The sequence below is a fragment of the Pristiophorus japonicus genome, chromosome 6, assembly GCF_044704955.1.
Source record: "Pristiophorus japonicus isolate sPriJap1 chromosome 6, sPriJap1.hap1, whole genome shotgun sequence".
NCBI lineage: Eukaryota > Metazoa > Chordata > Chondrichthyes > Pristiophoridae > Pristiophorus > Pristiophorus japonicus.
Genome location: NC_091982.1, coordinates 236,078,577 through 236,102,789, shown reverse-complemented (window position 1 = coordinate 236,102,789; position 24,213 = coordinate 236,078,577). Strand labels below are relative to the sequence as shown.

Sequence of the window (24,213 nt, the reverse complement as noted above, 5' to 3'; positions counted from 1 at the left end):
TATAAATGGGCAGCCCCTTATTCTAAGATTATGCCCTCTAGTTCTAGTCTCCCCCATCAGTGGAAACATCCTCTCTGCATCCACCTTGTTAAGTCCCCTGATAATCTTATATGTTTCGATAAGATCACCTCTCATTCTTCTGAATTCCAAAGAGTAGAGGCCCAACCCACTCAACTATTGCTCATAAGTCAATCTCCTCATCCCCGGAATCAACCTAGTGAACCTTCTCTGAACTGCCTCCAAAGCAAGTATATCCTTTCGTAAATATGGAAACCAAAACTGCACGCAGTATTCCAGGTGTGGCCTCACCAATACCTTGTATAGCTGTAGCAAGATTTCCCTGCTTTTATAATCCATCCATTTTGCAATAAGGGCCAAGATACCATTGGCCTTCCTGATCACTTGCTGTACCTGCATACTATCCTTTTGTGTTTCATGCACAAATACCCCCAGGTTGCGCTGTACTGTGGCACTTTGCAAACTTTCTCCATTTAAATAATAACTTGCTCTTTGATTTTTTTCTGCCAAAGTGCATGACCTCACACTTTCCAACATTATACTCCATCTGTCAAATTTTTGTCCACTCACTTAGCCTGTCTATGTCCTTTTGCAGATTTTTTGTGTCCTCCTCACACATTGCTTTTCCTCCCATCTTTGTATCGTCAGCAAACTTGACTACATTACACTCAGTCCCTTCTTCCAAGTCGTTAATATAGATTGTAAATAGTTGGGGTGCCAGCACTGATCCCTACAGCACCCCACGAGTTAATGGTTGCCAACCAGAGAATGAATAATTTATCCTGACTCTCTGTTTTCTGATAGTTAGCCAATCCTCTATCCATGCTAATATATTACCTCCGACCCCGTGAACTTTTATCTTGTGCAGTAACCTTTTATGTGGCACCTTGTCAAATGCCTTCTGGAAGTCCAAATACACCACATCCACTGGTACCCTTTATCCACCCTGTCTATTACATCCTCAAAGAATTCCAGTAAGACGTGCTAAGAGTCCTGTGCTGTGCAATGTTCTGGCATTAGTTATCCCGGGATGCTCTGGCCTGCCTTTTCTATATAACCTCATTACAACTTAAAAAATGATTACGTTGATTGTATCTGTGTTTGTAGTGTCGGCTGTAGCTCAGTGGGTAGCACAATCACCTCTGAGTCAGAAGGTTGTAGGTTCGAGTCCCACTCGGGGGACTTGAGCACAAGAATCTAAACTGACACGAGTGCAGTGCTGAGGTGCCATCTTTCAGACCTTGTTAAATCAAGGTCCCGTCTGCTCTCTCAGGTGGATGTAAAAGATCCCTTGACTCTATTTCGAAGGGAGATTGACTCAACCATGTCACTCATAAGGACGTGGTTGTATAAGCTCTGGAAGCATTTGCTAATTACCAACATTTAGATGCTGGGCTATCGAATCGACTGGTTATCTAATTCTGTTAACTTGTCAGCAAACTGAGAATATCATAGGCGGTCCCGTGAACGAGGATGACTTACTTCCACAAGAGTTCACAGATGTTTCAATGAAGGACTCGATGTTCCAGTCCTGAACTCCAATTGAGGGGGTGGAAGATGCCTGTGCGTGAATTTGTTTTAACGTGTGGTGACCGTTGCACACCAGCCACCACACGGGCTCGACAGTGGCAAGGGCTGAACCAGGACAACTAGAGACCTGCACTGCTGCACGGACCTAGTGCGCACACATATCGCAGTGTGGGCTGGTCCGTGCTGCCCCTGGGGCCCTCGGCTCTTCTGGGCCGTGTACCCTCATTCGCCGCACCTCTGCCCACGATGTTCCAGGGCCCTGCGCTCCAGCTCTATTTATAGCCCCGACCTGCAGTGGTGTTCTCACACAGGTCAGGGCGGCCCACGATGTTCCAGGGCCCTGCGCTCCAGCTCTATTTATAGCCCCGACCTGCAGTGGTGTTCTCACACAGGTCAGGACAGCCCACGATGTTCCAGGGCCCGGCGCTCCATGGGGTAACCTCACCAATTTGTACTAGTCTCAGACACTTTGATAGGCAACGATTGAGCTGAATTATGGTGACAGCACTGTATTGCCTTTACAACCTCTGTTACGCATTTTGTTCAATAACTCGGTCATTAATGACATGCTAGTCAAACGGATAGATGGCCTGACTAATCCATTAATTGCTCATATACTCAATGATTAACTTTAAGTTGTCTTTTTCTAGTCAGTAAATTCATGTTTGTGCATGACCTATTCTCTGACATCTTTAATCACAGAAACATAGAAAATAGGTGCAGGAGTAGGCCATTCGGCCCTTTGGGCCTGTACCACCATTCAATAAGATCATGGCTGATCATTCACCTCAGTACCCCTTTCCTGCTTTCTCTCCATACCCTTTGATCCCTTTAGCCGTAAGGGCCATATCTAACTCCCTCTTGAATATATCCAATGAACTGGCATCAACAGCTCTCTGAGGTAGAGAATTCCACAGGTTAACAACTCTCTGAGTGAAGAAGTTTCTCCTCCTCTCAGTCCTAAATGACTTACCCCTTATCCTCAGACTATGTCCCCTGTCCTGGACTTCCTCAACATCGGAACGGAAACATTCTTCCTGCATCTAACCTGTCCCATCGCGTCAGAATTTTATATGTTTCTATGAGATCCCCTCTCATCCTTCTAAACGCCAGTGAATACAGGCCCAGTCAATCCAGTCTCTCCTCATATGTCAGTCCTGCGATCCCGGGAATCAGTCTGGTGAACCTTCGCTGCACTCCCTCAATAGCAAGAACGTCCTTCCTCAGATTAGGAGACCAAAACTGAACACAATATTCCAGGTGAGTCCTCACTAAGGCTCTGTAGAACTGCAGTAAGACCTCCCTGCTCCTATACTCAAACCCCTTAGCTATGACGGCCAATATACCATTTGCCTTCTTCACTGCCTGCTGTACCTGCATGCCAACTTTCATTGACTGATGTACCATGACACCCAGGTCTCGTTGCACCTCCCCTTTTCCTAATCTGCCACCATTCAGATAATATTCTGCCTTCGTGATTTTGCCACCAAAGTGGATAACCTCACATTTATCCACATGTATTTGCCCACTCACCTAACCTGTCCAAGTCATCCTGCAGCCTCTTAGTATCCTCCTCACAGCTCACACCGCCACCCTGCTAAGTGTCATCTGCAAACTTGGGAGATATTACACTCAATTCCTTCATCTAAATCATTAATGTATATTGTAAATAGCTGGGGTCCCAGCACTGAGCCCTGCGGTACTCCACTAGTCACTGCCTGCCATTCTGAAAAGGACCCGTTTATCCCGACTCTCTGCTTCCTGTCTGCCAACCAGTTCTCTGTCTACGTCAGTACATTACCCCCAATACCATGTGCTTTGATTTTGCACACCAATCTCTTGTGTGGGAGCTTGTCAAAATCTTTTTGAAAGTCCAAATGCACCACATCCACTGGTTCTCCCTTGACCACTCTACCAGTTACATCCTCAAAAAATTCTCCAAGATTTGTCAAGCAGGATTTTCCTTTCATAAATCCATGCTGACTTGGACCAATGTACTTTCCAAATGTGCTGCTATTTCATCTTTAATAATTGATTCCAACATTTTCCCCACTATTGATGTCAGGCTAACCGGTCTATAATTACCCGTTTTCTCTCTCCCTCCTTTCTTAAAAAGTGGTGTTACATTCGCTACCCTCCAGTCCATAGGAACCGATCCAGAGTCGATAGACTGTTGGAAAATGATCACCAATGCATCCATTATTTCTAGGGCTACTTCCTTAAGTACTCTGGGATGCAGACTATCAGGCTCTGGGGATTTATCGGTCTTCAATCCCATCAATTTCCCGCCTAATAAGGATTTCCTTCAGTTCCTCCTTCTCACTAGGCCCTCGGTCCCCTAATATTTCCAGAAGGTTATTTGTGTCTTCCTTCGTGAAGAGAGAATCAAAGTATTTGTTTAACTGGTCCGCCATTTCTTTGTTCCCCATGATAAATTCACCTGAATCTGACTGCAAGGGACCTACGTTTGTTTTCACTAATCTTTTTCTCTTCACATATCTATAGAAGCTTTTGCAGTCAATTTTTATGTTCGCAGCAAGCTTCCTCTCATACTCTATTTTTCCCCTCCTAATTAAACCCTTTGTCCTCCTCTGCTGTATTATAAAATTCTCCCAGTCCTCAGGTTTGTTGCCTTTTCTGACCAATTTATATGCGAGGCAAAACAGGGTTCATTCATTCACTCAGTAGCTTCTGGTATCCGACATTGTGGGCCGGTGAAATAATCTCAAATTCGGTCCGAACTCGATAATGTAAGACTGCTCGGCGAGCCAATTTAGGTTTTACTCACTCCCAGACTTAAAACTGGGTGTTAAACTCCAGCTCCTTAGTGAGGAGTGAAGTGAGGATTTGTCTGGTTCCTCAGAAAATATATAACAGGATACCAAGATCCAGTGTTCTTACAACCATTTCACCCCGTAAGTATTTAATTATTTAACATTTCATGCTGCATTTCCAACAGGGATAACAGAAACTAGAGTATAAAAGTGATCATACTGGGAACCTGTCGGAAACAGTATTCATCTAAATAGCTAACCAAACATCACAGTGGAAGACAACCTGCTACATACTGATAAAAACAGTATGGTGGATGATTAAAATTCGTCAGTCAATCATCTACACTAAGCATTCTCGCTCCTTGATGAGGCTTGCCCAGGTATCTATCCCGGGAAACTAACCCCAATGTCAGCAGGGAGGGATCATATCACAGATGTTACTGGTGAGAGCAATGCTTGTCCAAACAAGCATTACTTCTGAATTTTATAGGCTTCATTTCAAAAAAATTACATCACTTTTTTTGTAAAAAAAACACTAGCCACCAATCTGATGTTCCTGTGTCAGCCACGGCTCAGTGGGTAGCACACTCGCCTCTAAGTCAGAAGGTTGTGGGTTCAAGACCAACTCCAGAGACTTGAGCACAAAAATCTAGGCCAATACTCCAGTGCAGTGCTGAGTGAGTGCTGCACTGTCGGAGGTGCCATCTTTCAGATGAGAGAGACATTAAATCAAGGCCCTGTCCGCTCTCTCAGGTGGATGTAAAAGATTTCATGGCGCTATTTCGAAGAAGAGCAGGGGAGTTATCCCCAGTGTCCTAGAAACATAGAAAATTGGTGCAGGAGTAGGCCATTCGGCCCTTCGAGCCTGCACCACCATTCAATAAGATCATGGCTGATCATTCCTTCAGTACCCCGTTCCTGCTTTCTCTCCATACCCCTTGATTCCTTTAGCCGCAAGGGCCATATCTAACTCCCTCTTGAATATATCCAATGAACTGGCATCAACAATTCTCTGCGTTAGGGAATTCCACAGGTTAACAACTCTCTCTTGAGTGAAGAAGTTTCTCCTCATCTCAGTCCTAAGTGACTTACCCCTTATCCTCAGACTATGTCCCCTGTCCTGGACTTCCCCAACATCGGAACGGAAACATTCTTCCTGCATCTAACCTGTCCCATCGCGTCAGAATTTTATATGTTGCTATGAGATCCCCTCTCATCCTTCGAAACACCAGTGAATTCAGGCCCAGTCGATCCAGTCTCTCCTCATGCGTCAGTCCTGCGATCCTAGGAATCAGTCTGGTGAACCTTTGCTGCACTCCCTCAATAGCAAGAATGTCCTTCCTCAGATTAGGAGACCAAAACTGAACACATTATTCCAGGTGAGGCCTCACCAAGGCCCTGTACAACTGCAGTAAGACTTCCCTGCTCCTATACTCAAATCCGCTTGCTATGAAGACCAACATACCATTTGCCTTCTTCACCGCCTGCTGTACCTGCATGCCAACCTTCAATGAGTGATGAATCATGACACCCAGGTCTCGCTGAACCGCCCCTTTTCCTAATCTGCCGCCATTCAGATAATATTCTGCCTTCGTGTTTTTGCCCCCAAAGTGGATAACCTCACATTTATCCACATTATACTGCATCTGCCATGTATTTGCCCACTCGCCTAACCTGTCCAAATCACCCTACAGCCTCTTAGCGTCCTCCTCACAGTTCACACCGCCACCCAGTTTAGTGTCATCTGCAAACTTGGAGATATTACACTCAATTCCATCATCCAAATCATTAATATATATTGTAAAGAGCTGGGGTCCCAGCACTGAGCCCTGCGGCACTCCACTCGTCACTGCCTGCCATTCTGAAAAGGACCCGTTAATCCCGAGTCTCTGCTTCCTGTCTGCCAACCAGTTCTCTATCCACGTCAGTACATTACCCCCAATACCATGTGCTTTGATTTTGCACAACAATCTCTTGTGTGCGACCTTGTCAAACGCCTTTTGAAAGTCCAAATACACCACATCCACTGGTTCTCCCCTGTCCACTCTACTAGTTACATCCTCAAAAAATTCCAGAAGATTTGTCAAGCATGATTTCCCTTTCATAAATCCATGCTGACTTGGACCAATTCTATCACTGCTTTCCAAATGTGCCGCTATTTCATCCTTAATGATTGATTCCAACATTTTTCCCACTACTGATGTCAGGGCCAATATTTATCCCTCAATCAACATCACTAAAAGAGATGATCTGGTCATTATCACATTGCTGTTTGTGGGAGCTTGCTGTGTGCAAATTGATTGCAGTGTTTCCCACATGACAACAGTGACTACACTTCAAAAGTAATTCATTGGCTGTGAAGCACTTTGGGACGCCGATGATCGTGAAAGGTGCTATATCAATGCAAGTCTTTCTTTCACTTTTTGCTCCTAGCAATTGGGAACAAAAGAACATAGGAACAGGAGGAGGCCGTTCAGCCCCCCCTCTCCGAGCCTGTTCCACCATTCAATTAGATCACAGCTGATCTGTATCTTAACTCCATCTACCCGATTTGTTTGCAAACCCTCACCGAACAAAAACCCAGCAACCTCTGTCTTGACATTTTCAAGTGACCCCTAGCCTCAACAGCTCTTTAGGGGGCGGGAGAGTTCCAGGTTTCCTCTACCCTTTGTGTGAAGAAATGTTTCCTGGCATCACTAATGGTGGCAGGGGAAGATCTGGGTTGTTGGGAGTCTGCCTCTTGGGTGTTACACTTGGGAGTCCAGAACATTTCATTAACCGTGCCGTTGTGGTGAGAACATTAATGACACATTATAAGCTATCACAAGCCAACGGAGGGAATCACATCAGCTGAACATGTTATGACCCCACCACAGAGACACACCTGTTGGAACGGCCGTGCCTGGACCTGCTGCCGGAGGAGACGCTGCTGCTGTTGTTGCTGCAAGAGCTTCATCTGCAGCAACTGTTGCTGGGGAGAGATGGCGGGCATGGAGGGGGGCTGCATCATGGAGCCCGAGCGACGCTGCAACATGTTCGTCAGGGCCTGCTTGGTGTTTGTTGGTGTGAACTGACCAGTCGAATCCAACCTGGGTCCCCCTGAAAACAGAAAAAGAAACCATCATTTGCCCTTTGCCTCAAACATTCAGATTTCCTCACGGGCTCTCTTCATTTGCCGAGATCACTGGGGCAGGGGGGATTGGGGGCATTCCTTTCTCCCAGGATTCCAGAACTACCTAGCTTTAGGTGTTGTTTTCAGAGACAGCAATAACACGATGGGCAAATATAGAGGCTGCTGCTCGAGGGGCTGAATGGACTACTCCTGCTCCTATGCTGGTGGAAGAATCCATCATCCTTTATGGCCGTATAAAGGGAATCGAGGTGGTTTTCTTGCTGCTGACCTCGCCCAGTCGTTGGGACACATCTTCTCAACTATAAATTAACTGCAGCAATTGTTCAGTGTGGTAAACTGTGGTAAACTCCTGTCGATTGACTTTCAAGCCAGCAGTTGAGATTGGATTCCAATTGGGTCCCAGCGAGGAACTGGTAAGCTGGCCACATCAGTAGCCTGTTATTCTTGAAAGCTGAAACCATCTTTTTATTTGATTTGCATCAGCTAATTACATATTGTGACTACTGAGCTATTTCATTTCCTACAAATAATGATACAAGTTCTGGTATTAAGTGGGCACCATCGTTACAAAATATTTGTCAAACAGTGTGCAGCTGTGACTGATTCCCAGAATAAAAACAAGACCTCTGACAGAAAGGGGACTTTTATTTCTTATTATAGAATGCTAGCACAAAGAATATGTTCCCCCTTCGCAGCTTATAAAATGACTTTCCCATACAGGGATCTGATCTATTCAATAAGACTCAGTTCTTGCTTACAAAGTGGAAGGGTTACCTACTTGCAGGAACAGCTGTGGCTCAATGGGCAGCACCCTCACCTCTGAGTCAGAAGGTCATGGGTTCACAGTCCCACTCCAGAGACTTGAGCACAAAAATCTAGGCTGACACTCCCAGTACAGTGCTCAGGGAGCTCTGCACTGTCGGAGGTGCCGTCTTTCAGATGAGACTTTAAACCAAGGCCCCGTCTCAGGTGGACGTAAAAGATCCCATGGCACTATTTCGAAGAAGAACAGGGGAGTTATCCCCAGCGTCCTGGCCAATATTTATCCCTCAACCAACATCAGTAAAACAGATTATCTGGGCATTATCACATTGCTGTTTATGGGAGCTTGCGATGTGCAAATTGGCTGCGTGTTTCCCACATTACAATAGTGACTCCACTCCAAAAGTACTTCATTGGCTGTAAAGCGCTTTGGGACATCCGGTGGTGGTGAAAGTCTGACATAAGAACATAACAAATAGGAGCAGAACAAATTCGAGCCTGCACCGCCATTCAATAAGATCGTGGCTGACCTGATCTTGGCCTCAACTCCTGCCTGCTCCCCATAACCCTCGACTCACTTATCGTTCAAAAATCTGTCTATCTCCACCTTAAATATACCAGCCTTCACAGCTCTCTGGGATAGAGAAATTCAAGATTCACGACCCTTAGAGAAGAAATCCTCCTCATCTCGGTTTTAAATGGGCGACCTCTTATTCTGAAACTATGCCCCTACGAGGGGAAACATCCTCTCTGCATCTACCCTGTCAAGCCCCCTCAGTATCTTGTATGTTTCAATAAGATCACCTCTCAGTCTTCTAAACTCCTTGGAGTACAGGCTCAACCTTTCTTCATAAGACAAGCCCTTCATCTCGGGAATCAACCTAGTGAACCTTCTCCGTTATGCCTCCAATGCAAGTATATCCTTTGTTAAAGAAGGAGACCAAAACTGCACGCAGTACTCCAGGTGTGGTCTCAGAGAGTCGGGATAAATGGGTCATTTTCAGGTTGGCAAACTGTAACTAGTGGGGTGCCAGAGGGATCAGTGCTGGGGCCTCAACTATTTACAATCTATATTAATGACTTGGATGATAAGAACATAAGAAATAAGAGCAGGAGTAGGCCATATGGCCTCTCGAGCCTACTCTGCCATTTAATACGATCAGGGACTCAGGTCCACTTCCCTGCCTACTCCCCATAACCCCTTAATCCCTTATCGGTTAAGAAGCTGTCGATCTCTGTCTTAAATTTATTCAATGTCCCAGCTTCCACAGCTCTCTGTGGCAGCAAAATCCACAGATTTACAACCTTCTGAGAGAAGGACTTCCTCCTCATCTCAGTTTCAAATGGACGGCCCCTTATTCTAAAATTATGCCCTCTAGTTCTAGTCTCCCTCATCAGTGGAAACATCTTCTCTGCATCCACCTTGTCAAGCCCCCTCATAATCTTATACGTTTCGATAAGATCACCTCTCATTCTTCTGAATTCCAATGAGTAGAGGCCCAATCCACTCAACTGTTCCTCATAAGTCAACCCCCTCATCCCCGGAATCAACCTGGTGAACCTGCTCTGAACTGCCTCCAAAGCAAGTATATTCTTTCGTAAATATGGAAACCAAAACTGCATGCAGTATTCCAGGTGTGGCCTCACCAATACCTTATATAGCTGTAGTAAGATTTCCCTGCTTTTATACTCCATCCCTTTTGCAATAAAGGCCAAGTTTCCATTAGCCTTCCTGATCACTTGCTGTACCTGCATACTATCCTTTTGTGTTTCATGCACAAGTACCCCCAGGTCCCGCTGTACTGCAGCACTTTGTAATCTTTCTCCATTTAAATAATAACTTGCTGTTTGATTTTTTTCTACCATAGATCTTAACCCATTCAGCTAGGAAAACCTGCTCTACTGCATCACCTCTTTTTAAACTGACCAGTTTTTACTGCCTCCACTACCCAGAAATTGATTCCCAGACATTGATCAATGTTTGTGTAGGGTTTCCAACTCCCGAGGATTGCTCTGCAGTCTCCAGGACTTACAGATTAATGGGATGGGAACAGGAGGAGGCCATTCAGCCCCTCGAGCCTGTTCCACCATTCAATAAGATCATGGCTGATCTGCGACCTAACTCTATACACCCGCCTTTGGCCCATAATCCATTAATATCTTTGGTTAATAAAAATCTATCAATCTCAGATTTAAAATGAACAACTGACCGAGCATCAATTGCCGTTTGCGGAACAGTGTTCCAAACTTCTACCGCCCTCCTGGACGACCGCCCTCCCGGACGACCAGTTTTCTGGACACTGCTGTGAGCAACCCAGGAGATAAATCATAACGAGTTTTTTTTCTTCAAATTTCTTTGAACACTTTCATTTATTAATTCTAAAATATATTGGCGATGGAGGCAAAGGCTGAATGATCGGATGGGGACAGTCGGAGGCGGGAGGTCAGGTGATGAAACTTCCAGAAATATGTCCAACCAGCGTTGGTGACCCTCATTTTCGTGTGAAGAGGAACTTTCTACCATTGGTCTTCGACTTGCCCTTTAGTAGTTTGAACCTTTGCCTCCTTGCTCTACTCATGTGGAATTCTTGGAATTAGTGCTCCAGATTTACCTTTTCTACACCATTTACTATCTGTAACATCTGTAACATCCCATCTCAGGCAGCTCCTTGAAGACCAGAGGGGTCAGGTCCCTGCGATCTTTCTTTATCCTTCACAGGTAGACCGAGCACTGATCTGGGGCCACACAAACTTAATCTGACACTTCCACTAAATCTCTAGCATCTACGTCCCATGCTCCACCCCATGATTGAAAGCGACAGAGAAAAAGAAAGACTTGGATTTATATAGCGTCTTTCATGACCCACCAGACGTCTCAAAGCGCTTTATAGCCAATGAAGTACTTTTGGATTGTAGTCACTGTTGTAATGTGGGAAACGCAGCAGCCAACTTGCGCACAGCAAGCTCCCACAAACAGCAATGTGATAATGACCAAGTAATCTGTTTTCGTTATGCTGATTGAAGGATAAATATTGGCCAGGACACCGGGGATAACTCCCCTGCTCTTCTTCGAAATAGTGCCATGGGATCTTTTACATCCACCTGAGAGTGGGCAGACGGGGCCTCGGTTTAACGTCTCGTCTGAAAGACGGCACCTCTGACAGAACACAAGAAATAGGAGCAGGAGTAGGCCATACGGCCCCTCGAGTCTGCTCCACCATTCAATAAGATCATGGCTGATCTGATCATGGACTCAGCTCCACTACCCTGCCCGCTCTCCATTCCCTTTGTTCCCTTACTACTTAAAAATCTGTCCACCTCCACCTTAAATATATTCAATAACCCTGTCTCCACAGCTCTCTGGGGCAGAGAATTCCACAGATTTACAACCCGCTGAGAGAAGAATTTCCTCCTCATCTCAGTTTTATTCTGAGACTATGCCCCCTCATTTTAGTTTCCCCTATGAGTGGAAAGATACTCTCTGCATCCAACTTGTCAAGCCCTCTCATTACCTTATATGTTTCAATAAGATCTCCTCTCATTCTTCTGAACTCCAATGTGACAGTGCAGCATTCCCTCAGCACTGCACCGGAGTGTCAGCCTAGATTTGTGCTCAAGTTCCGGGAGTGGGACTTGAACCCACAACTACCTGACTCAGAAGCGAGTGTGCTACCCACTGAGCCACAGCGGACACGGTGAGAGACCGAGAGAGAAAGCTACACACACACAGAGAGCAGGAAGAAATTAATGCATTATGCCGCAAGTGGTAGGACATCAACACATTAACATTCTGTTCCCCAAAGGGGATTGTGTGGGTAATGAAATTGTCACTTTTACAACAGTGAGATTTCACTGCAACCACTGTATTCGCAACAGCTGTTTTCATTTAATATAAAATGAAAACAGAAAATACTCAGCGGGTCAGGCAGCATCTGCGAGAGAGAAATAGAGTTAACGTTTCAGGTCACTGATCCTTCGTCAGAACTGGAAAAAGTTAGAGGTGTAACAGATCTTAAGTAAGTACAGAGGCAGGGAAATGGGGAGGGGAGGAAAGAAGAAAAGGGAAGGTCTGTGACAGGGTGGGAGGCAGGAGAGATTAAATGACAAAAGATATGAATGTGTAAAGCGAAAGGAGACGGTTAATTGGACAAGTGGAGAAACAAAAGATGAGTCTAGAAGAGGTGTAAATGGGTATAGCAGAACCATCAGCAGCTGCCACGCGAAAAAATTAGGGCAGAGGTTATGGTGTGAAACTGTTGAACTCGATGTTGAATCCAGAAGGCTGTAAAGTGCCCAAGAGAAAGATGAGGTGCTGTTCCTAGAGTTTATGATGAGCTTCACTGGAACAGTGTAGGAGGCCGAGGGCAGAGAGCGGAGAATTAAAGTGACCGGTGACAGGAAGCTTCGTCGCATGCAGACTGAACGGAGGTGCTCCGCAAAGCGGTCACCCAATCTGACTTTGGTCTCCCCAAAGTAGAGGAGACGACATCGTGAGCAGCGAATACAGTATACTAAATTGCAAAAAGTTCAAACAAATCGCTGTTTCACCTGGAAGGAGTGTTTGGGACCCTGGACAGTGGGAAGGGAGGAGGTAAAAGGGCAGGTGTTGCATCTCCTGCACTTGCATGGGAAGGTGCCGTGGGGAGGGGAGGGGATGTTGGAGGTGATTGAGGAGTGGACCAGGGTGTCGCGGAGAAGCGGTCCCTTCGGAATGCTGAAAGGGGAAGGGTTAATTTATAACACCAGGATTTGTCTTGCAGCAACTATGTACATCCCAACACACTCATCAACCTCCATGTCTCTGTACTTACCTGGTGGAAGCGGTTGATTCTGAAAATAGAACCCTGTCTGCTGCGGCTGGCCCGTGAGGTTGTAGCCCCACGAAGGTGCTGCCTGGGGATGGTGCACCATCTGTGACGACATTGGCGTGTAATTTGGAGGCACTCGGTAAGCACTGTTTTGTTGGTAGTCCTGTAACAGAACGAGCTGGTGTTAACGAGAATATCTGTCGACAGCAAGGTGACACAGCACACCGATGCTTACTCAGCATTGTGCTATAAGATGGGTGGACAGAGACTTGTCCTTACAATACCCACCAAATTCCTGCGCTGAGCGCCAAACAGAGGAAACAATGGGATTTGGAAACTGGATAATGTCGCAAGTGGCAGGTCAGTGGGCCCAAATTTGGCCCACCCGTTTTTTGGGGGGCACTGACCAGAGATGCGCTGACGTCGTAGGCTGAAAACGGCACCAAAAAGATCTCCCCGGATTCTGGCCGCTCTCCCGGGGCTTGGCGCGGCGCGGTCGCTGGATTGGGGAGCAGAGCTAGGGCCCTGCACGTGAAAGAGTGCCGGCAGTGCTGCACATGCGCAGTGGAGCGTTCGCGCATGCGCAGTAGCTCCTGCCAATGATGATGATGATGGGTGCTGCAGCATGGGACCCGATGCGTCCCAGCCCTATCCCGGGCCAAGTGGCCTGCCGCACAGTAATGAGAGAAGCCTGCCTTCTTCTAAAGCACTTGGTTCTTTTGTTAGCTGCCTGCATTATTGCGACTTTATGTCAATATTCTACACACAACTTGAAGACTTGAGGACATTGCGATGCAAAGGTTCAGGTAGAATTGTCCATTTGGAAATCCATCTCAAAAATTGAATCGGGGAGGGGGAGAGTTTTGATCGGGGGGGGTGTCGGGGTGATAACTGTGTAGCCAGTAATTTTAATGAGCTTACTCAAGACTTTCCTTAACCCTGTTGATGAAAATACTTTCCTACATAAGAATTACGAGCAGGAGGTACTTCTATTTTTCACTTGGATATTTTGAAAAAATTAGGTAAATATGTTTTGTCTCTTTACTTCTTTTATTTTTGTAGTTTAAGCTTCCATGAATAGAAACATAGAAACATTGGGCCCAAGTTTCGGGCACGGCGCAGCCCCAACCCGGACGCCCGTTTTTTGCACCACAAAGTGCGCCTAAAAAAAACTTACAGATTCTCCGGCTCCCTGCTGGTCCTCGAGTCGGGCGCGGCGCAGCACGAGCTATAGGGGGTGGAGCTTGGTCCCTGTGCTGAAAACAGTGCTGGGACCTCTGCACATGCGCGCGACAGTGGGCGCGCATGTGTAGTAGCTCCAGGCGCCCAAAACTGTGTGAGAGGGGCCCGAAGCATGCAGCCCCTAGCCCTGGCCGAATGGCCTCACTGGGGCTGCATGCACAAGGCTGCATCCCATGCCAAGCTCCTGCTTCCTCCCGACCCAACTCGATTCCCGCTTCACCCCGCCCCCGGACCGGACCCGACACCCCGGACTGGACCCAACCCGCGCTCCCCACCCCCCCCACCCGACCTGACCTCCCTCCCTCCCCCAACCCGACCCGACCTCCCTCCCACCAAACCCCCGACCCGCGCTCCAGACCCCGCCCCCCCCCCCCCCACTCACCCGGACCGGACCCGAGCTCCCTTCCCCCGCCCCCGACACGAACCGACCTCCCTCTGCCCCCTGCCCCTCCCGAACCGAAACGACCCGACCTGCGCTCCCTCCCTCCCCCCCCGACCCAACCCGTACTCCCTCCCTCCCCCCTCCCGACCCGGCCCGTGCTCCCGACCGCCACTCTCCCCCCTCGCCACCCCCCCGGACCCGACCCGACCCGCGCTCCCGACCCGACCCAATGCCACCTATCTATAAATCTGGTGCTGGGGACGGGCCCTGCCCGAAGTCTTGGGCCCGGCCCGTTCAGCCTCCTTCCCACTTCTCCTTTCCCTCCCCCACTTCTCCTTCCCCCCCTTTTCCTCTCCCCGCCTTCTCCTTCTCCTCCTCCCCCTTCTCCTCCTCCCACCCCTTCCCCTCCCCCCTTCCCCTCCTCCCCCCCACCTTTCACTCTCCTCCCCCCTTCCCCTTCCCCCCCTTCCCCTTCTCCCCCCACCTCCCCCCTTCCCCTTCTCCCCCCACCTTCCCTTCTCCTCCCCTTCCCCTTCTCCTCCCCTTCCCCTCCTCCCCCTTCTCCTCCTCCCCCCCTTCTCCTCCCCTTCCCCTTCTCCTCCCTCCCCTCCCCCTGCCCCCCCCTCTCTCCCTCTACCCCCCTCCTCCCCGTCAGAAACACAGACACTGACAGACAGACAGAGAGATAGAGACACTGACAGAGACACACTGGGGGGGGGGGCATCCCAGCACGCTGTTGGAGGGCTCCCGGTGCTGCAGTCGGTAAGTAGAAAATGTTTTATTTATTGATGTTTTTAAAAATTATTTCTTATTAATTTTTTTTGATTGATTAATTGATATTTTTATCATTTATTATTGATGATGGCTCTTTATTTGTAAAACTGAAGTGTTTAATGTTTGTAAACTTCCCTTTAAACACCCCCCCCCTCTCATTCCCTACGCCTGATTTGTAACCCATGCCTGATTTTCTAAAATGTAGACAAGATTTTTTCGAGCGTACAAAAATCTTCACTTACTCCATTCTAAGTTAATTTGGAGTAAGTTTTCACTGCCGAAACTTTGAAAACAGGCATAAGTGGCCGGACACGCCTTCTTTTGAAAACAAAAATTCTGTTCCAAAGTGAAACTGTTCTAACTGACTAGAACTGGAGCAAACTAAATGCCGAGAATTTGAATTTCTGAGATACTCCGTTCTACACCAGTTGCTCCAAAAAATCAGGAGCAACTGACGCCGAAACTTGGGCCCAATGAAACAAAGAAAATAGGTGCAGGAGTAGGCCATTCGGCCCTTCGAGCCTGCACCGCGAGCCTGCACCGCCATTCAATGAGTTCATGGCTGAACATGCAACTTCAGTACCCCATTCCTGCTTTCTCGCCATACCCCTTGATCCCCCGAGTAGTAAGGACTACATCTAACTCCTTTTTGAATATATTTAGTGAATTGGCCTCAACAACTTTCTGTGGTAGAGAATTCCACAGGTTCACCACTCTCTGGGTGAAGAAGTTTCTCCTCATCTCGGTCCTAAATGGCTTACCCCTTATCCTTAGACTGTGACCCCTGGTTTTGGACTTCCCCAACATTGGGAACCTTCTTCCTGCATCTAACCTGTCTAAACCCGTCAGAATTTTAAACATTTCTATGAGATCCCCTCTCATTCTTCTGAACTCCAGTGAATACAAGCCCAGTTGATACAGTCTTTCTTGATATGTCAGTCCCGCCATCCTGGGAATCAGTCTGGTGAACCTTCGCTGCACTCCCTCAATAGCAAGAATGTACTTCCTCAAGTTAGGAGACCAAAACTACACAATACTCCAGGTGTGGCCTCATCAAAGCCCTGTACAACTATAGTAACACCTCCATACCCCTGTACTCAAATTCCCTCGCTATAAGGCCAACATGCCATTTGCTTTCTTAACCGCCTGCTGTACCTGCATGCCAACCTTCAATGACTGATGTACCATGATACCCAGGTCTCGTTGCACCTCCCCTTTTCCTAATCTGTCACCATTCAGATAATAGTCTGTCTCTCTGTTTTTACCACCAAAGTGGATAGCCTCACATTTATCCACATTATACTTCATCTGCTATGCATTTGCCCACTCATCTAACCTATCCAAGTCATTCTGCAGTCTCGTAGCATCCTCCTCGCAGCTCACACTGCCACCCAACTTAGTGTCATCCGCAAATTTGAAGATACTACATTTAATCCCCTCATCTAAATCATTAATGTACAATGTAAACAGCTGGGGCCCCAGCACAGAACCTTGCGGTACCCCACTAGTCACTGCCTGCCATTCTGAAAAGTACCTATTTATTCCTACTCTTTGCTTCCTGTCTGCCAACCGGTTCTCAATCCATGTCAGCACATTACCCCCAATCCCATGTGCTTTAACTTTGCACATTAATCCCTTGTGTGGGACCTTTTCGAAAGCCTTCTGAAAGTCCAAATACACCACATCAACTGGTTCTTCCGTGTCCACTCTACTGGAAACATCCTCAAAAAATTCCAGAAGATTTGTCAAGCATGATTTCCCTTTCACAAATCCATGCTGACTTGGACCTATCATGTCACCTCTTTCCAAATGCACTGCGATCACATCCTTAATAATTGATTCCATCATTTTGCCCACTACCGATGTCAGGCTGACCGGTCTATAATTCCCTGTTTTCTCTCTCCCTCCTTTTTTTAAAAAGTGGGGTTACATTGGCTACCCTCCACTCCATAGGAACTGATCCAGAGTCTATGGAATGTTGGAAAATGACTGTCAATGCATCCACTATTTCCAAGGCCACTTCCTTAAGTACTCTGGGATGCTGACCATCAGGCCCTGGGGATTTATCGGCCTTCAATCCCATCAATTTCCCCAACACAATTTCCCGACTAATAAGGATTTCCCTCAGTTCCTCCTTCTTACTAGACCCTCTGACCCCTTTTATATCCGGAAGGTTGTTTGTGTCCTCCTTAGTGAATACCGAACCAAAGTACTTGTTCAATTGGTCTGCCATTTCTTTGTTCCCCATTATGACTTCCCCTGATTCTGACTGCAGGGGACCTACGTTTGACTTTACTAACCTTTTTCTCTTTACATATCTATAGAAGCTTTTGCAGTCCATTTTAATGTTCCCTGCAAGCTTCCTCTCGTACTCTATTTTCCCTGCCCTAATCAAACCCTTTGTCCTCCTCTGCTGAGTTCTAAATTTCTCCCAGTCCCCGGGTTCGTTGCTATTTCTGGCCAATTTGTATGCCACTTCCTTGGCTTTAATACTATCCCTGATTTCCCTTGATAGCCACGGTTGAGCCACCTTCCCTTTTTTATTTTTACGCCAGACAGGGATGTACAATTGTTGTAGTTCATCCATGCGGTCTCTAAATGTCTGCCATTGCCCATCCACTGTCAACCCCTTAAGTATCATTCGCCAATCTATCCTAGTTCATTCACGCCCCATACCTTCAAAGTTACCCTTCTTTAAGTTCTGGACCATGGTCTCTGAATTAACTGTTTCATTCTCCATCCTAATGCAGAATTCCACCATATTATGGTCACTCTTCCCCAAGGGGCCTCGCACAACGAGATTGCTAATTAATCCTCCCTCATTACACAACACCCAGTCTAAGATGGCCTCCCCCCTAGTTGGTTCCTCGACATATTGGTCTAGAAAACCATCCCTCATTCACCGTATTGCTTCCAGTTTGGTTAGCCCAATCTATGTGCATATTAAAGTCACCCATGATAACTGCTGCGCCTTTATTGCATGCACCCCGAATTTCCTGTTTGATGCCCTCCCCAACATCACTACTGCTGTTTGGAGGTCTGTACCAAACTCCCACTAACGGTTTTTGCCCTTTGGTGTTCTGCAGCTCTAGCCATATAGATTCCACATCATCCAAGCTAATGTCCTTCCTAACGATTGCATTAATCTCCTCTTTAACCAGCAATGCTACCCCACCTCCTTTTCCTTTTATTCTATCCTTCCTGAATGTTGAATACCCTTGGATGTTGAGTTCCCAGCCCTGATCATCCTGGAGGCCACGTCTCTATAATCCCAATCACATCATATCTGTTAACATCTATTTGTACAGTTAATTCATCCACCTTATTACAGATACTCCTTGCATTATAACACAAAGCCTTCAGGCTTGTAACTATAACACCCTTTGTTCTTTTAGAATTATGATGTAGTGTGGCCCTTTTTGTTTACTCAGCCTTCCACTATTGCTTTTTACCTTTCTACCATCTGTTTCTGACTCCATATTACTTCGCCCTGTCTCGCTGCATAAGGTTCCCATCCCCCTGCCATATCAGTTTAAACACTCCCGAACTGCATTAGCAAATGTTACCCCTAGGACATCAGTTCCAGTCCTGCCCAAGTGCAAACCGTTCCTTCTGTACAGGTCCCACTTCCCCCGGAACTGGTTCCGATGGCCCAGGAATTTGAATCTCTCCCTCTTGCACCACTGCTCAAGCCATGTATTTATTCTAACTATCCTGCTCCCTCTACTCTGATTAGCACGGGGCACTGGTAGCAATCCAGAGATTACTACCTTTGAGGTCCTACTTTTTAATTTAACTCCTAGCTCCCTAAATTCAGCTTGTAGGACCTCTGTGAAGCTTGTCATACGATGTCCTGTACAGCTGTTTGATCCTATTCACATTCTTTAGTCAAGTCATTAAGTTCTGCTGGCCTCCGTTGTACCTACCTGCGCTGATTTCTTAACTCTCCGCAAGGGTTTTCTGTGTGGTCACAAGTGGCCACATATGCTGGCCTAAATTAGTTTGGAGCAACTAGTAGCTGTCCAAAGTGGCCTAAATGGCCAAAACGGGCGTAGATGGCTGGTAACACCCCCTTTTGCAAAAAAACTAAACAAAACTAAAAAAAAATCCTAACTAACTCACTTACCACTGGCACAAATTGAATGTGCAAAATGGGGATTTATAAAATACTCCAGAAAAATCAAGTTGCTCCAAAAAAAACGGAGCAATGCCTGGGCAATTTTGAGCCCTCTATGACTCAGCGTACGCAGCAAGCATCATGATCTGGGATTGTAGTGAAGGCAGCAAGTGTGGGCTCAAGACCACCCATCAAGTACAAGAACTATACCCAATGTAGGCACTTTTCACCCTGTAAATCAATGACTTGCATGAAGGAATAGAGAGTTCGATATCCCAGTTTGTCGATGGCACTAAGTTAGGCGCACACTAAGTTGGGTACTTGGGAACAGGAAGTTACAAAGTGGCATGGATAGATTGAAGTGAGTGGGCAGAACTGTGGAGTTCAATGTGGGTAAGTGTGATGTCATCCACATTGGATCCAACAAAGACAAATCAGAATATTTTCTTAATAGCGAGAGACTAGTGAATGTTTGGAGCAGAGAGATTTGGGTGCCCAGGTACACAAATCACTGAAAACTAGTCCAAAAGCAAAATACTGCGGATGCTGGAATCTGAAATAAAAACAAACAGAGAATGCTGGAAATCTCAGCGGGTCAGGCAGCATCTGTGGAGAAAGCAGAGTTAACGTTTCGGGTCGACGACCCTTCGTCAGAACAGGAGAGTGTTCGGAAAGATTCTTAACAGGCACTGAAAGGGGGAGGGGAAGAAAGAACAAAAGGTAAGGTCTGTGATAGGGTGGAAGACAGGAGAGATTAGAGAGACAAAAGGGATGATGGGTTGAATTGAAATGGTAATGGCAGAAGTTGGACAAAGGTTAATCTGGATAGGGTGTGAATGGCGGAATAATGATCAGCTGCCATTTATAGACAAAGAAAAAAAAATAAGTAAAACAGAAGATCGGGGGGGGGGGGGGGGGCGGCTGTGAAGGGAGCCAAAGATTGGCAGCGGTTACGATCTGATATTGTTGAACTTGATGTTGAGTCCAGAAGGCTGTAAAATGCCTAAACGAAAGATGAGGTGCAGTTCCTCGAGCTTGCGTTGAGCTTCATTGGAACAGTGCAGGAGGCCGAGGATGGAGAGGTCAGAGTGGGAGTGGAGCGGGGAATTAAAGTGACAGGCGACCGGAAGCTCAGGGTCATGCTTACGGACTGAACGGAGGTGCTTCGCAAAGCGGTCACCCAATCTACGCTTCGTCTCCCCAATGTAGAGGAGGCCACATCGTGAGCAGCGATTACAGTATACTAAATTGAAAGAAGGACAAGTAAATCACTGTTTCACCTGGAAGGAGTGTTTGGGGCCCTGGACAGTGGGAAGGGAGGAGGTAAAAGGGCAGGTGTTGCATCTCCTGCGCTTGCATGGGAAGGTGCTGTGGGAAGGGGTGGGGGTGCTGGGGGTGACTGCTGAATGGACCAGGGTGTCGTGGAGGGAGCAGTCTCTTCGGAACGCTGAGAGGGGAGGGGAGGGGTGGGGAAGATGTGATTGGTGGTGGGGTCACGCTGGAGGTGGCGGAAATGGCGGAGGATGATCCGTTGAACGTGGAGGCTGGTGGGGTGAAAGGTGAGGACAAGGGGCACCCTGCCATGGTTCTGAGAGGGAGGGGAAGGGGGAGAGCAGATGTTTGAGAAATAGAACGGACACGGTCGAGGGCCATGTTAACCACGGCGGAGGGGAATCCTCTGTTGAGGAAAAAGAAAGACGTGTCAGAGGCACTAGTTTGGAAGGTCAGAACAGATGAGAAAGGTCAGAACAGATGAGATGGAGAAACTGGGAGAATGGAATAGAGTCCTTACAGGATGCGGGATGGGAGGAAGTGTGGTCCAGATAGCTGTGGGAGTCAATGGGCTTATAGTGGATACTTGTCGAAAGCCTAGCCCCAGAGATGGAGACGGAGAAGTCGAGGAAGGGAAGGGAAGAGTCGGAAATGAACCATGTGAAGGTGAGGGAAGGGTGGAAATTGGATGCAAAGTGTATGAAATATTCTAGTTCAGGGCGAGAGCAGGATACGGCACCGATACAGTCATCAATGTGCCGGAAAAAAAAAGAGGTGAGGGAGGTGACCCAAGTAGGACTGCAACAAAGAATGTTCCACATATCCCACGAAAAGGCAGGCATAACTAGGACCCAAGCAGGTTCCCATAGCAATACCTTTAATTTGGAGGAACTGTGTAATTAAAGGAGATGTTGTTCAATGTGAGAACAAGCTCAGCCAGGCAGAGGAGGATGGTGATGGATGGGGACTGGTTGGGCCTCCGCTCGAGGGATAAGCGGAGCGCCCTCAGGCCATCCTGGTGGGGGATGGAAGTGTAGAGGGATTGGACGTCCATGTTGAAAAGGAGACGGTTGGGGCCGGGAAACTGGAAACTGTTAAAAGTGTCGGAGGAGTCGCGGATGTAGGTGGGAAGAGAGTGGGACAAGGGGAGAAAAACTAGAATCGAGATAGAAATAAATAGGTTCTGTGGGGTCTACCGGGGCAGTCCTGTTTGTGGATCTTGGGAAGGAGATAGAAGCGGGCTGTGCGGGGTTGGGGAACTATGAGGTTGGTGGCTGTGGAGGGAAGAGCTCCAGAGGAGATGAGGTCAGTAACGGTCTGGGAAATGATGGCTTGATGTTCGGTAGTGGGGTCATAGTCCAGGGGGAGGTAGGAGGAGGTGTCAGAGAGTTGGTGATCAGCCTCTGCAAGGTAGAGGTCGGTTCGCCAAACAACAACAGCGCCACCCTTGTCAGCAGGTTTGATGACAAAGTTGGGGTTGGATCTGAGCGAGCGGAGTGCTGCAAGTTCAGAGGGAGGTAGCCTGGACTGAGTAAGGGGAGCAGAGAAATTGAGACGGTCAATGTCCCATCGGCAGTTTGCAATGAGGAGGTCTCGAGAGGGTGAGAGGCTAGAGGGACGGGTCCAGGTAGGGCGAGAATTCTGAAAACGGGAGAGAGGGTCAGTTGTGCGCGGGGAGGGGAGGGGGAAGGGGGGGGGGGAAGACTCCTGGCCGAAGAAGTGGGCACGGAGGCGAAGGCGGCGGAAAAAGAGCTCAGCATCGTGCCGAGCTCGAAATTCATTGAGGGTGGGGGTGTAAGGGGATGAAGCTCAGGCATTTGCTGAGGACTGATCATTCCGGGTCAGAGGAAGGTCAGAGGGGATAGTGAAAACACGGCACGGGGTGAGATTGGAAGAAGGGATGGGATCAGAGGGAAGTGTGGGGGGGGGGGGGGGGAAGATGGTTCCGGAGGGGCGTTGGTGTCCAAGGGTAGCAATGAAGTGGTCTAGAGAGGGGAAGAGTCCAGAGGGAGGTGTGCAGGTAGAGCGAGAATTCTGAAAGCGTGGACTGAAAGCTAGTCCACAGGTACAAAAAGTAATCAAAAAGGCTAATGAAATGTTGGCCTTTATCTCCTGGGGGGCGGCGGGGGGGGGGCTGCAATATTAAGAGGAGGAAGTGATGCTTCAGTTGTGGAGCGCCTGGGTCACACGGCTCAGTTTTGGGCACCACCTCAGGAAGAATATATTAGTCTTGGAGAGGCTACAGCACAGATACATCAGAGTGAGAGCCAGGCTTCAAGGCTCAAGGTATGAGGACAGATTGCATCAACTTAGCCTGTAGTTCCTTGAGTTTAGAAGGCTGGAATGATTTTACTGATGTGTTTAAAATGATGATAAAGATACGAAAGGTAGATACAGAGAGGCTTTTTCTCTTGGTAGAGGAATCCAGAACAAGAGGATTATGGTCTAAAAATTAGAGCTCAGCTCTTCACGAGTGAAATCGGGATGCACCTTTTCCACACAAAGGGCAGTAGAAATGTGGCATTTTCTCCTCCAAAAGGCTGGGTCAAATTACATTTCAAGACTGAGATAGGAAGGAACATAGGAAAAGGAGTAGGCCATTCATTCCCTTGAGCCTGATCTGCCATTCAATTAGATCATGGCTTGATTGGCATCCCATCTACCACCTTAAACAGTCACTCCCTCCACCACCGACACACCGTGGCTGCAGTGTGCACCATCTACAAGATGCACTGCAGCAACTCGCCAAGGCTTCTTCAGCAGCATCTTCTAAACCCACAACCTCTACCCCCTAGAAGGACAAGGGCAGCAGGCGCATGGGAACACCATCAACTGTAAGTTTCCCTCCAAGTTACACACCATCCTGACTTGGAAATATATCGCCGTTCCTTCATCATCACTGGGTCAACATCCTGGAACTCCCTCCCTAACAGCACTGTGGGAGCACCTTCACCACACGGACTGCAGCGGTTCAAGAGGGCGGCTCACCACCATCTTCTCAAGGGCGATTAGGGATGGGCAATAAATGCCGGCCTTGCCAGCAATGCCCACATCCCAGGAACGAATAAAAAAATGGCTGATATGTTTCTTTACTTCATCTACCCGGTTTGGTTCTATAACCTTTGCCTAACAACAATCTATCAACAGATCGACAGTTGTTTTTAAAAAAAAGAATTAATAAGATGTTGAGCTTCATCGTACCAATGGGCTGGATTTTCAGCTGATTTTTTTTGGGGGGCGATAATGGCGGAGGGGCGGGAAAGTTAGCGCCCGGGAATAGTTTGCGCCTCAGTAGGTAAATTTGGGCAGTGGAACCCTGCGTCAGGGGGCGCAACGCTAAGGGAGGCGTTGTACACCTCTCTCGGGCGCTAGCATGGGAAACTCCTGAGCTAACGAGCCGG

The 24,213-nt window shown here is 47.6% G+C and overlaps 1 protein-coding gene across 1 annotated transcript in view; it reads right to left on the bottom strand.

Moving 5' to 3' along the window:
• LOC139266002 (mediator of RNA polymerase II transcription subunit 12-like protein) overlaps positions 1-24,213 on the bottom strand; it is a 799,024-nt gene that overhangs the window by 109,069 nt on the left and 665,742 nt on the right. The window contains exons 37-38 of the mRNA XM_070883728.1: positions 13,029-13,188; positions 7,207-7,421 (exon numbers count right to left, since the gene is read on the bottom strand). Of these exons, the coding sequence (XP_070739829.1) occupies positions 7,207-7,421; positions 13,029-13,188 (375 nt within the window). The remainder of the gene's footprint in view (positions 1-7,206; positions 7,422-13,028; positions 13,189-24,213) is intronic.